The sequence below is a fragment of the Tinamus guttatus genome, unplaced genomic scaffold, assembly GCF_059628265.1.
Source record: "Tinamus guttatus ecotype Peru unplaced genomic scaffold, ASM5962826v1 Tinamus_guttatus_pri_ptg000140l, whole genome shotgun sequence".
Lineage (NCBI taxonomy): Eukaryota > Metazoa > Chordata > Aves > Tinamiformes > Tinamidae > Tinamus > Tinamus guttatus.
Window position 1 is genome coordinate 1106322 of NW_028288674.1, and position 12948 is coordinate 1119269.

At 45.6% G+C, this 12948-nt stretch overlaps 1 protein-coding gene across 2 annotated transcripts in view; it reads right to left on the bottom strand.

The window, feature by feature from the left end:
• USO1 (USO1 vesicle transport factor) overlaps positions 1-9851 on the bottom strand; it is a 29363-nt gene extending 19512 nt beyond the window's left edge. For both annotated transcript variants that reach the window (XM_088521960.1, XM_088521958.1), the window contains exons 1-4: positions 9741-9851; positions 9408-9494; positions 9226-9290; positions 3781-3860 (exon numbers count right to left, since the gene is read on the bottom strand). In XM_088521960.1, the coding sequence (XP_088378086.1) occupies positions 3781-3860; positions 9226-9290; positions 9408-9494; positions 9741-9806 (298 nt within the window). In that variant the 5' untranslated portion in view covers positions 9807-9851. The remainder of the gene's footprint in view (positions 1-3780; positions 3861-9225; positions 9291-9407; positions 9495-9740) is intronic.
• Between the last annotated feature and the right edge of the window lie 3097 nt (positions 9852-12948).

Here is a 12948-nt window from a genome sequence, read left to right on the forward strand (position 1 = left end):
AATTTATTTCATTTAACTCTACTTCAGTTTGAGACCTTTACTATTCAAATGATTATGAGCAGTTCAAACAGCAACAGGAATTCAGCCCTACCTGACACAGTGATCATTGATATGCAGTGAGTGTCTCCTTGAGTTTAAAAATAGGTTGCTACCATGCTTGGTTGTGTTTGCATTAGGTTTTTCATAGCAGCATGGAAAAATCCAAGGGCTAAATGCACGTGTATTAACCATTAGCTAAGCGGCACAGGACACATCCACTGACATACCCGACTCCTGCTAGGCACCCTTCTCCCTACAGAGCTGCTTCTCCCCACCTTCCTGAAAAACCTGCTTCTTTGTTCCCTTATTCCTGCATAATCTCAAAGCCACTCCTGTCCCACCAAGCAGGCCACCACTTGCCCACATCCTACTCTATATTTACTCCCAAAGTCCATTAAGGAGTCAGACCAAGGCTTCAGTTAAGGAAAAACTGTGATGATCATCTAACTCAGAGTACCGGACAAATAACTCACATGTGCGTTCAGCACTTACCACCACCCCCTGCTAGATGCTAGCTCAAAAAAAGAAAAAAAACTTTGTAAAAACAAAGAACTTCTGAGCTCAAACTAAAGGTCTGATTTGGATCACTGAAAGCACAAGAGAATTGTGGTCGTCAACTGCAGAATTCACAGCTTTATCAAAGAGCTACTAACAAACCTTTCATAACCAAGCAGCTGTCAACAGAGTTAAAGACCAAGCATAATCTTTAAACTCTGTACCTTGCTGGGGTATGACAGAACCAACAAATGGAAGGACACTACCATAAAATTTTCTTCTGCTGGTGCCAAAAAAAACAAATTCTACCAATCCAATTTTCTTTCAAGTCCAACTGTGTGCTGATTCATTGCCAGCTTATAACATCTTTCTTTGTTTAGAGGACTGTCAATAAAAGAAAGGGGTTTTTATTTGGTCTTCAAGTCAGACACTAGCTTATCATTCCTCCTATTTAGTGTATATTTCTCCCATGGAGTAGACATTTTGGTAGGTAGCTTTCAAGAGCAAGAAAGAAGCAGGTCAGCTTAAGCAAAAGGAACTGTAAGATAGGAAGACAAAATGAAAGACAACTGCACATGAAAATTCTTCAAAAGTAAAGTCTCTAGCAGAATCCAGGTAAACCTGACACAGAACTAAAGCTGAGGGGGCTCACAAGGTCTCTTGTCCTATTTGGCATGGAGAGAGAAAAGGAAAAAAAAGGAAAAAAAAAAAAAAAAGAGAAAAAAAAAACAAGCAAGGCAACTCTGCAGAGACTCAGTTGCTGAAGGGAGATGAGCTTCAGGTATTTCATATTTCGCTTCCAATTTGCTACAAAGTGTGACTGCACATCTTGCCCTTTATTCGAGCCCAACTAACAAGCAGTGTTTCTATTTTGGATTATTTTTGATTCCAATCCTTTTTCTTGCACAATTTCTGGTGAATTTGTTTAATCTGAAAGCTTGCCTCTAGTTCAGGATCTCCTCTATAACAAAGCCTAATTAAAGTTGCCACATCTTTCTAACACCTCCTATCAGCAGTTTCTTCTTCTACTGAACTGAAGAAAGAAAAATATGGAGGAGCAAATAAAAAAAAAAGAAAAAGGCAAAGCAACAAAGGGAAAGTTCATCTTCTATTTCATATATGGTTACACTGTAGATCTTGCAACCTGTCTTCTCCTGAGCTCTGTCAACTGCTACATATTCACAAATGAGAGGAAAGACCTAGATTTAAACTGAGCTCCTGATGATTCACCATTACCCAGCATTGCAAACTAGTACTTCATCTTAAAAACAGCATTTTAAATGCATTTTGATAAAAGTAGTTTAAAAAAGACAAACCAAGCATTAGTGGCAAACTTATGATTTAAGTGAACACTCTTAGCATGCACTGGTTTTAAGAGACACTGTGAAGAACATTTGTTCTGTGAATGTGTTTGAGCCATCTTCCCAAAAAGCGTAACTTTGCAACCCACCTCTGCCCATCAAAATCCCACAAACACCAAGGCTGCACACTTTGATGACATGATATGCAAGGATTATTCATTACTACCATCTCAGGAGAGCTACTGACATTCAACACGCCCAAGTTGAATGAAAACTACCTAATCCAACACAAATCAAAGTGGGAAGGTACTTTAGCACTAAAGTGAATTTATATTTCACAGCAGATTGCAAGAAGCATTCCCTAACCCTATGAGTCTTTACAGTGTCCTTGTTAACAGCAGAGAGGGTTAGGGATGTGAATAGTAACTAGACTAAAACCAAGTGCCATATTTATATAAGTAAAGATTCTTTTACCTTCAGAATCATCTGTCAAAGTGAAAAAAAAAGAGAAAGAGAAATGTTCACAAGCTTTCCAAACAGCACAACAGTAGCACAAGCTTGCACTTCCCAAGCAGTCATCATTGCTTTGCGAGGCAAAAATTAATACTTGAGGTATTTCTCATAGAAGTGACTGAACAGGGCAACATCTTACTTGAAGAACGCTGGTGTTACCACGTAGACCACACAAGCCCATCAATTCTTTGCTGTTCTCAAGCAACTGCTAACAACATGCTTGTGAAGGGTTCTGAGTCCCCGCCACTACCAAGGGCCTGCATTCACCAGCACTGTTTATTTGGGCTGAACACCAGCATAGGACAACTTCCATCTTATTCAAATCCTATTTCACTGTCAGGCAAAAGTATAAACAAGCAAAAGGGCAAATAAACAAAGCAATAAATTGTCAATCTAAGATTAAGTATAGGAGAGACTGGAGCTTGCAAGTCTTTCTTACAGCAACAGGAGGCAAGAGATAACAAATTCTTGGAGAAACAGTGAAAGTATGTACAGCATGACTTGATGCCAAAGTACTGGCAGAAATGCATACGTATCAGACAGCCCTTGCCCACTTTCCCTTTAGGATATCTATTACTTGTTTAAACATCCTTTGGGGAAGGATTTGGGGATAAAAACTTCAGACAAGAGACTGCAACTCAACAGGTAATATCATCTTACATTTTGAAAACTAAAAAATAGAAAATTCTGTCCTTTCATAAGAATATTTGCACTGTCAGTATATATTGCAAACTAGGAACAAGACACTAGTAAGCCTCTTGAGGTCCATGCCAGAAGCCAGATGCTGTCAATCCACAGATACTGAGCTTGCCTGAGGAGACACTGCTTGTTTCTCATCATGCAACATCCATTTCAAAAAGCCTTGGCTAAGAGTTTAAGTCTAATTAGTCCCCGGGCTGCCCGCAAGATATCAGGGAAATAAGCCTTTTCAAATCATTTTTAAAAACACAGATGCATAAATGTCTGTCTCCTCATTTGATCATCCAGGGAAGGCAAGGAAGAGTGTTATTTTCCAAAGAGCTGTTGCAGGGTTAGCAAACAAGAGTCTCAGTCTTGTATACAGCTATTTCATTGTAGGCACCCAAGGCTTCATCTGCTTGGTATCATTTGACAGAAACAGGCCAAACCATCCTTTTCAAATAGCCAAAGAACTTGATTCGTTATTTACAAAGGAGCAGCTACACCATTCCAACTGGCTGCCATTCACAAAAGGGATCTCTTTTTTTCTTTTTTTTTTTTTTTTTAAAAAAAAAAGAATGTCCCTGCATTACTTGAAAACAAACTACCCCAAGCAATTTCCTGGATCATCTTAACGGCTGCACAACCATAAGGCAAGTCTCACTGAGTGAATCGCACACTGTTAGTTTAGGATTTGAACAAAGGCATCAAAGCAAGCACCCCCAGAGTTAATAACACATTGCCAAGCGCTTACCTTGCTCCTCCTCTTCGAGGTCATTCGATATTACATTGTAGAGAGTGTCCAGAGCATAGCCAATTATTTCAGAATCTGAACTGTGAATAGAAGAACCACTGTAATGAGTTATTTAGTTCCAAACTGTCTTACAGTTTATGCTTTATAACATTGCTTTTCCATACAGCCAACTTTGCAGCATTATGGAGAAAGGAAGAAAGGACTGATGCTGACATATTATAGAATATCATATTTTTACCAACTCATAGTTGTCTGGTCTTTAAATGAAGTCAAACTATTTCTCCCAGGTGCATTCCCTCAGGTGGCAACATCCAGAAAGTTTGGTGACACAACAAAAACCAAGGGAAGTTTCACTATAATCATGACTTGTGTTTCCCGAGTCACACCTTGCAACCTGTTCTTCAGGTATGAGACACCCACCTAGTAGGGATTCAGCGTCCATTCCCAGGGTATCACCCAAGGAAGGCACTGTGGTACCTTGGCATGGTCATGGGAAAGACCTCTCTGGCTACTCTGTGGTCCCGTTTTAGTGCTCCCTCCAGGGAAATGGGACCACCACAGCTGTGGCTTCCCCTGAACAGGCCAGTCTAAATGCCACGGACACCGACTACACCCACCTATTAAGAGCTTTGCAACTCACCCAGCAGCTACCAGGCAGCCAATCTAACCTGAAAACCTGCTTACACCAACACTCTTAATAAGCCAGTCCCTGGTTTGACAGAGGAAACGCATTTCTTCCACACTCATTTCTTCTGTTACAAAGTCTAAATAACATGTGAATCCTAGGACACCACAAAGAAGCAGTGCAAGAGTTGCTCCTTTTAGAGTGAAAAAAAGCATTATCATGTTTGCCACTTACTTAAGGTTTCCTCACAAACCAGATGGCTATGGAAGCCCAGCTGCTTGAATACACAGAGGAAGGCACCTGCACAGTGCAAATGAACAAACCCAAGCTGTCCTTGTCAAATCTTGGCCAACCATCAAGAGAGCACTCTGCCCAAACAGGACCTCTATTTCTGCTTTCACTAATCCCCATGGCATTTGACACAAGGCTTCCTTCCACACAAATGATAACTTGCATTTTAAGAAGCTACAAGGCTCGTTCACAGCAAAGGTCTGAAGACAACTCACCTAGCATGGAGGTATACAAGTCAAGCCCTAGCTGAGGCCAGCTACCTCTACTAGAGCCCTAATTAAAGATGGCAGGCCTACATGTTGCGACCAGGAAAACCTCAACTGTTGAGGCAAGCCAGGAGCCCAAGGGAGGAATCTACACCGACCTTTCCTGCATCACTACAGCAAAGGCTCAGGGAGCCCTCCAAGTGACATGTGCCCTCCTTAAGACCTGCATGCTAAGTCCAAGCCAAACAAGGCTGGAATCATCGGGTCTCAGAAACACTCCTCCTCTCACTTGGGATTTTAAACCCAACCTTTGCCCTGCTGCTCTCCTGAGTACATATGTGTATCAGTTTATGCTCAGTATATGTCACACAGCTTGTACCACCTGCTTTTGTCTGTAATGGAAATAAACAAAACTTCCTCCGGCAAACTGTTAGTCAAAGCAGATGAAAGAAGCCTTTAGTCTATTTAAAGGAACTCATCCAGCATATATGCTCACATTTCCAGACTGCATGTTTTTCCATTCTACCCTTACTATAATTTTCGATTTTGGACAAAACAGTACCACAAAACCTGCATTTTCATGTAACCGCAACACCTGACAACCATACTGAATTTAAAAAACACGTAAGCAAAACATCAGCATTGCTTTTCTTTGCCTTACTCCTACCAGGAAAATCCCTGCTGCTAAAAAAGTATTACATTTCATACAGATACATAAAAAGCAGGCCTTTTCGTTTCCTGAAGGGAAACGCATCACAGCATGAGGACAGTAGCACTGTAGCCACTTCTGCTATTCCCTAGCTTGCTCCCATCTGCTGTTCATTACGTAGAAAATTATTTTATCAAATATTCTGTTCAGATTGAAACTATGCAGATTTTGCTCCATAGAGTCATCAGCCAGGAATTAGATTTGTAGTCTCTCGAGCATCTGTGAAAGATGCAGCCTCTCTGCAACGCAATAATCCAGCATAGGCCACCTGAGGCAATTCCCCACCGCTGCTTTTGCTTGTAGGGGCACTCCATCAAACAGCCAAGGCAGCACTGCACGAGTTGCTAAACGACAGCAGAGCAAAATTACACGGAAGTGAAAGCATCCACGGCCAGCCAGGGAGCCTCAAAAAGCATTTACCCCCTTTTCAAAAATTAAAGCAGCACAGTGTTACAATACAGATCAGATTTGTCTTTACCATCAAGTTGAGCATGAAGAAGTGTCTCTATACCGTGTCTGGAGAGGGCCACAACTTGTGCCCACTAAAATCCCTACTCATGGTAGGGCGATCCAAGGAGATAAAGATGAAAGCATCTTACCTCTCACAAAAGGTAGAGTAAAAAGAAAATCACAGCTGTGAACCTCTGGAAATGACAGCACATAAATAACTGAGATCTGTGCGGCAACCAGAACAATCTTTTCTAACACGTTTCAAATGATTAGAACTGGCACACTTAAGTTTCAAAAATTTAGTTAGGAAAAAGCCAAGAAGTTGAGAAAAATCACGTTCACTTTTCATTCTGGTGCCCTCTCCTGCACCAACAGTTAAGTGGCACTGGCCTGTTTTACAGTCACTGCCAAATTATTTTTAAACTCCCTAGTGGCATGGGGCAATATCTAGACAGCAAGTCAAGAGAATAAATGTTTCTTCAGTAGATCCCTGGTCCTAACTCATATTACAAAATGAGCATGTGGTATAAGAACACTGGTTGTATGGGAGTCTGCCTCTGCAACATTTAAAGGCTGCCTCAGGAATGTTACCAGGCTCCAGGACAGCTGACGTGCATAGCTGGAAAACTGTACCAAAATCAGTTTTCTATAGCACACATTAAGTGCTCACATCTCACAAAGGCAAGGAGACCATATAACAAGTGGGACAACATGTACATTTAAAAGACAAGGGGTACCTTTCTGCTGTAGAATAAAGGCAGCTGTAAAAGGGAAGCTGCCAGTAGCCTCTATGGACAATCTGAGGATAAAAATAAGAACCAGACATAACAAGCACTGACCATTTCAGCATAGCCACAATGTCAGCCAACCCCTTTTCCTGCCAAGGTCTGAAGGTGCTGTAAGATGCTGAGGAACTTTAAATGCTTCTATCTTTCCACTATGAACTCCAGAATTAAGAAAGTACCAGTGTGACTTGCACAGAACTAAAGAAAAACACAATTCGCTACACAGAAAGTGACCAATTACCACTGAAAAGAGACTGCAAAGAGAGAAAAGGAAAGATACTACAGAGCTCATGCACTACCTCTCTTTATCACGAGCTGCCCAAGGAAGGAACAAGTGAGCCACCAAAATCAGGATACAACGAAGATGAAGAGAGACTCCCCCATCTGCTGCTTTTTCCAACTCAAGGGCTACATGAATGAGAGGCAACACAATTAACAAAAGCCCTGCTATTGATTTTTTTGTAAATATTTAATAGCATAACTTGTTTGTACTTGTCACTATTCTGACCCTCATGATGAGGGTACTCTGTGGACTGCCTTCTAAGGTACACACACAGGCTCTCCTAACTGAGCAACCCATGCCTGCTGTTGGCTCTTCTCCAACAGTTCTGTCCTGCCTCACCTGACACAGCCCAGTCAAGCCCTGTTTCTACTTAGTTGAGATGCAGAAGGGAATCCCATGAGCTATGATCACATTCAGGACCAGAAAAAAAAAAACACTGTAACAGGCGTATACCCAGGATTATAAAACCTGACATGCCCCAAAACACACGACATTCATGAGACTGCAGCCATCAAGGTTCCAGAGCTCAGGGAGCTCTCACAACAGGGAAAGCATCTAAAGCCTTAGCACCACTCTCCAACCAGCCTGACAAGCCGGCACATTACAGGCAACACTGATCAGAACTTGATCAGAAACAGGACTTACAGCTACACCACTCACAGATCAACCACAGCAGCCACTATATAGGCGATATGCTGGTCCACTATAAAATGTGCAATGGGAAACTAAGCTATCAGTGTTTTGGGGGAGCCTTTTCTTTTTAAATCTAAAATCCTACAAAACCTAAAAATCACCAAGGTGCATTTAATGCTTGCTGAGCTGCAAGCTGAGTCACATAACACATCCAAGTAGAGCTCCAGCACACAAACTCGGAGAGGACAACCGGAGCCCAAAGAGCGCAGAGAAAAACCCTTCAGATCCTAGCACGGAAGGACTGGTTTAGCATCTTAAAGTAAAGGAGATCAGTAGAGCTCCACCTCCCTTCTCCAAGTTCAGATCTAGCCCCGAAAGAGAATAAGTGGATGAAAGCAGGCTCCTTGACCTCATTTAATGAAGGGCTTCCCCTCCATGTGAAGCACTAACACCAGCATCACTTGGATTGCTCTCATTGCACAAGTTCTATGCAACCCATAGAGTCAAATTTAATAGCAAGTAATATGCAAATAAAAAGGACTCTTTTCAGACAACAACTGGTATTATCGGTCTGCAAGCAACAGCGGCAGTTAGTCACTGAAAGGTTTCTCCTCTTGCATAAGCATGTGGAGCAACACACCGCCGTCCCATAAACTCATGGGCCGTCATTCTGGCTACTCAACTGCTCCATTGTTGATTTTGTTTCATCTAAACATTAGAAGGTGCCCTCCTGCTCTGCTTGCATTCCCATGCAAGTGTTCAGTATATGCCCATATTATACCTTGCCTTTTAACACAGGTTTATGTTTGAGTTGAAAGCAAAAGACACCCTTACCTACCCAAGCGTTGGCAATAACCTTCAATATAAACTACTATATAGTAAACTATATAGTATATCAACTATAGTAAACTATAGTATAGTAAACTATATAGTATATATAGTATATAACTATAATATAATTTACATTACTCCTCATGGTAACCATTCTACCAACTCACTTAACATATATCACAGGAAGAAAAAAAAAAAAAAAAAAAAAAAAAAAAAAAAAAAAAAGATCCCTGACTTGATCCATTTCATTCTGTGAAGTTCACTTCCTATTAATGAGTAGATTTGAGTGTTTCATATACCGTTTTTAGTTAACTTTGCAGTTAACGTAGCAGAAATAGACCACTTACAAACATTAAGGAGCATCTCTGTACCAGCATGACCTGACAGCTACTTTTCCTGTCTGTCTTGCTTCCCTACCTTCCATCCCTTCTGCTCCTTTCACCTCAGGAAAGAGCTGATTAAGCTTTATCATCCTAAAAAGTTACCACAACAAGAGAGTCACTAATTACAAGTCAAGTTCACATTTTCATTTTGTAAATAAGAACTTAGAGAAATGATTGCATTGGCCAGTTTCAATGTGAGAGCAACATTATCACCTGGAGGCTGCTATGGGCAGCTGGCTGTGCGCTTACCGGTCTGTCTGAAGAACATGGATAAGGTGCTCCATGGCCTGTATGCCCACTTCCAGGCGGTATTTCTAGTAAGAAAAATAATTTATAGTTTATGATGCAGCCTGAAAGGCAAAGAAAGTTTCTAAAGCGCTATGTTAACCACGTTATATAGCTTGAAGAACCCGTCGGAATTTAAGCCGTACCTTGGATAAGGATTTAAGTGCGCGCACGGCATCCCTGCGGTCATCCAGTAAGGTAGAAGACGCTACTCGATCGCACAGCTTCTGGATCTGCAAACGCACAAGGTGGAGGCGGCGGTGAGGCAGGCCGCGGGACGGCGCCGCCGGCCTCGCGAGTAACGCGCGGCGGCACAAGGGCACGGCGGGGGGGACGAACAGGGCCTCGGCGGGGGCGGAAGAGCCCTGTAACCCGCTGCGCGGGACGAGCCGAACGGCAGCCCCTCGCTGCCACGAGAGACCCGCCGCCCCCGCGCCGCCAACGGCCGCCGCCCGCGCGCGCCGCGCCCGCCGACTCACCGTCTCGGCGCCCGAGGGCTGCGGCCCGGCGCTGGGGCCGCCCATGACGCCCCGCAGGAAGTTCATGGCGGAGCCGCGCGGCCGCGACGGCCCAGCCCGACCCGGCTCCCTCCGCACGCCCGGCCCGGCCCCGCCACCGGCCCCCGGCCCCGCCGCGGAAGCGGCCGCTGCGCCTGCGCCGCGACGTGGCGCCGACGTGGCCGCGGGCGGGGCCGCAGCGGGCCACGCCCCCACGGCCACACCCCCCGCCTTGGCGCGCTCCTGGGCGCCGCCCGCGCGCGCGAGGGGCCGGCCAGGGAGAGCGAGTCACGGGCGGCAGCGCACGTGGAAGATCCCGTCTGCCCCCTCACACGGAGGGGCTCTGGAGCATCCACAGCGGGACCCACAGCTCCATCCTGCGTGGGGGATCCTCTATTGCTCACACCTGGCCAAAAACAACCCTCCTCCTGGCACTTATTAGCCTCGTTAAGTTTCTTAAGTAAGAGAGATAATGAAAGAGATAAACAATCATCACTTAAGGATTATTTCCAGTTGTACCTTCCATTAATTGTAAATGGAAACCCAAGCCCAAGGGAAGTGCTGTTTGCACCTGCGCACGTTTTCACTGTGTTCCACAAACTGGGCTTCCCCAGCAACACAATTTCATCTGCACAGCCACCGCCAGGCCCCTGCTCCTCTCAGAGCTAACAACGGGACTTCTGCGTTAACCCACGAGTTAACTCAGCACTGAGATTTTCAAGACTTTACTAATATTCATTTTATCAGCTCAGCTACACTAAAACATTAGGACACAAACAAAGCAGCTTTCCACATACCTGCTGTAACTCTGAGTATATTTAAGCAGACTATATAACACTTCATTGTGAGAGCTTTTTCATTCTTTATACCACCCCATCAGCTGAAAAACAAAATCCATTTCGGTTAAAACACATAATCAAAACTAAATATTGCGAGTCAAATTAGATGTCTTCCTATTTATTTTTTTCTTGGTACTACATAAAAGGAAAAGATAAAGGTGTATTAAGAAATATATTGATACCAAGTCAATCAATAAGGCTTTTGAATATTCTAAAAATGGTTTCCTCCCCATCTAAAGACAGACACCAAAAATCTTGCCAAGAAGATTGATATAACAGAACTCATACCAAAACAGACTTCAGTGAGGCAGCTTTATTCATTTAAAATCGCATTTTTTGACAAGAACAGAAGCTGGAAGCATCTCCAGTCCTATACAAATTACAGAGGCTTTTGAATGTGGCATACTCTCAACCTAATAAAGAATAAACACAGAGCCCCAGCTTCTCCTTCCTGCACAACCAGCCAGATTTGGCCAGGTAATCCATCTTCTCTCTGTGCCACAGCTTGCAGAAAACCCCCTCTGGTAGCTTCCCCTGCTATCTTCCCAAGCAGGTCCCGGCTCTCAGACTATAGCTTCCAACATGCTTGGCCGTGACACTAGGCTTGGCCACTTCAGAGCAGGCCATGCATCTTTCTATATTGTAGCAGATGACAAAGCAGTGCGAGACCCTGGGGCTTTCCCCCTACGGCTACCATCTGACAGAGGCAGTAGAGGATTTTCAGCTTGCTAGGCAACAGCAACATCCTCTACTGAGGTCTTCTCACCCAGCAACAGGAGCCAAGCAGGACATTTTACAGGAAAAAGGGCAGCATCAGCAGTTTTGTGAGCCAAAGCAGTAACAGGCTGATCCGCATTCACAAGATGCCTCTAGCACTTGTCTAGCGGTGCTCTTCCCACCTACTGCAGTGCAGCAGGTCACACTGGAGCCAGAGGGGCCGATCTGCAAGACCTCCGCCTCTACAAGCAGTGCTTGCAGCACCTCCTAAGAGCAATTTGCCTTGGCAGAACTTCGCTAGAACCAGGACTTGGCTTTTTGCCTACCTCCAAAAGGGGAATTGAAAGGACCAACAGAACTCTTCACAGGTGGGATGACAAGGCAGGGGCATAAAACAGCTGTGCTGGTTTGCTAATTTCTAAGATGCTCTCTCAGACCAAGTTGCTCAATACCAGGTAAATAAAAGGAAGGGAGGGGGGGTGAGAAAAAAGATATGCATTTTTAGAGAGAAAAAAAAAGAAACCTGGACACCCTCAGGCATCCTTAAGAAAGGAAATACAAACCAAAAGGCTGAAACAAACAGGAAGAGGAAAAAAAAGGAAAATAAATAGGGAAAAACACTAGTTATTTTAGGAAACATACACGATACATAACACCAACTGTAAACAACATCAGGTCGTTCTAGGAAATAGCATACCCAACACAGATGCTGGAGATTGGTGGATTTCTTTTTCTAGGATGCCTGTGTTGCAAGATCCCCACACATCTCTGGGCAACACAGGCCCTTTCCTAGGGGAAACCACTTGGCAAAGATTCATGTCCTGCCCTTGCCCATAAGCCAAAATATTTACTTCCCAAGGCCAGGGGCAAGCGGAGAAAACACATCTCATGAGAGCCACAGCAGCCAGGCAACCAGAGCCACAACACAGAGCCTTTTGCCTCGCCTGGCCACCGTAAGGCCACCGACACCCCCTCAGCTCCACCACGGTACACGGCAGCGCAGCAAGGACCTGCTGGAGAAACGCACCTTAGCTCAGCTACTAGGAAGCACGGCAAGGCAGCCAGGTAGCCCAGCAGGCCCTGGCGCTCCGGGGCGGATAAGGCCGCATGAGCGAAGCCCATTGAGCCACGGCTCGTCCCCCCAGAGCGCAACGGCCGCGCCCGCGCCCACCTGTCGGTTAACGGCCGCCAGGTACCGCCCGCCACGCCACGCCCCACCCCACACGCTCGGCGGGAAGCCGGCGCCCCCACTGACGTCACGGCGGGCGAGCGCCGCTGATTGGCGGAGGGTTCCCGGAGGGAGCTCCAGCCCGGCGGCGCAGGGGTAGGACAATACGGCTGGCGCATGCGCGCTCGTTCCCCTCGTTCCCCCACCCCATCCCGGCTTCGTTGCCCCCTCCCTCCTTTCGCGCACGCGCGCGCACGCACGCACAGGCACGCGCGCACGGGAGCCCCCGCCGCCCCTCCCCCGCCCGGCCGTGACACCGCCGCCGCCGCCGCCGCCGCGCCCCGCTCGGCCCGTCCGCCCCCGCCGCGGGAGCCGCCCGCCGCGCCCCACGCCCGTCAGCTCCCGGCGGGGACACGCGCCCGCCCCGCGCGCCGGGACTTTTTTTCCCCAGGTGAGTGAGGCGCGC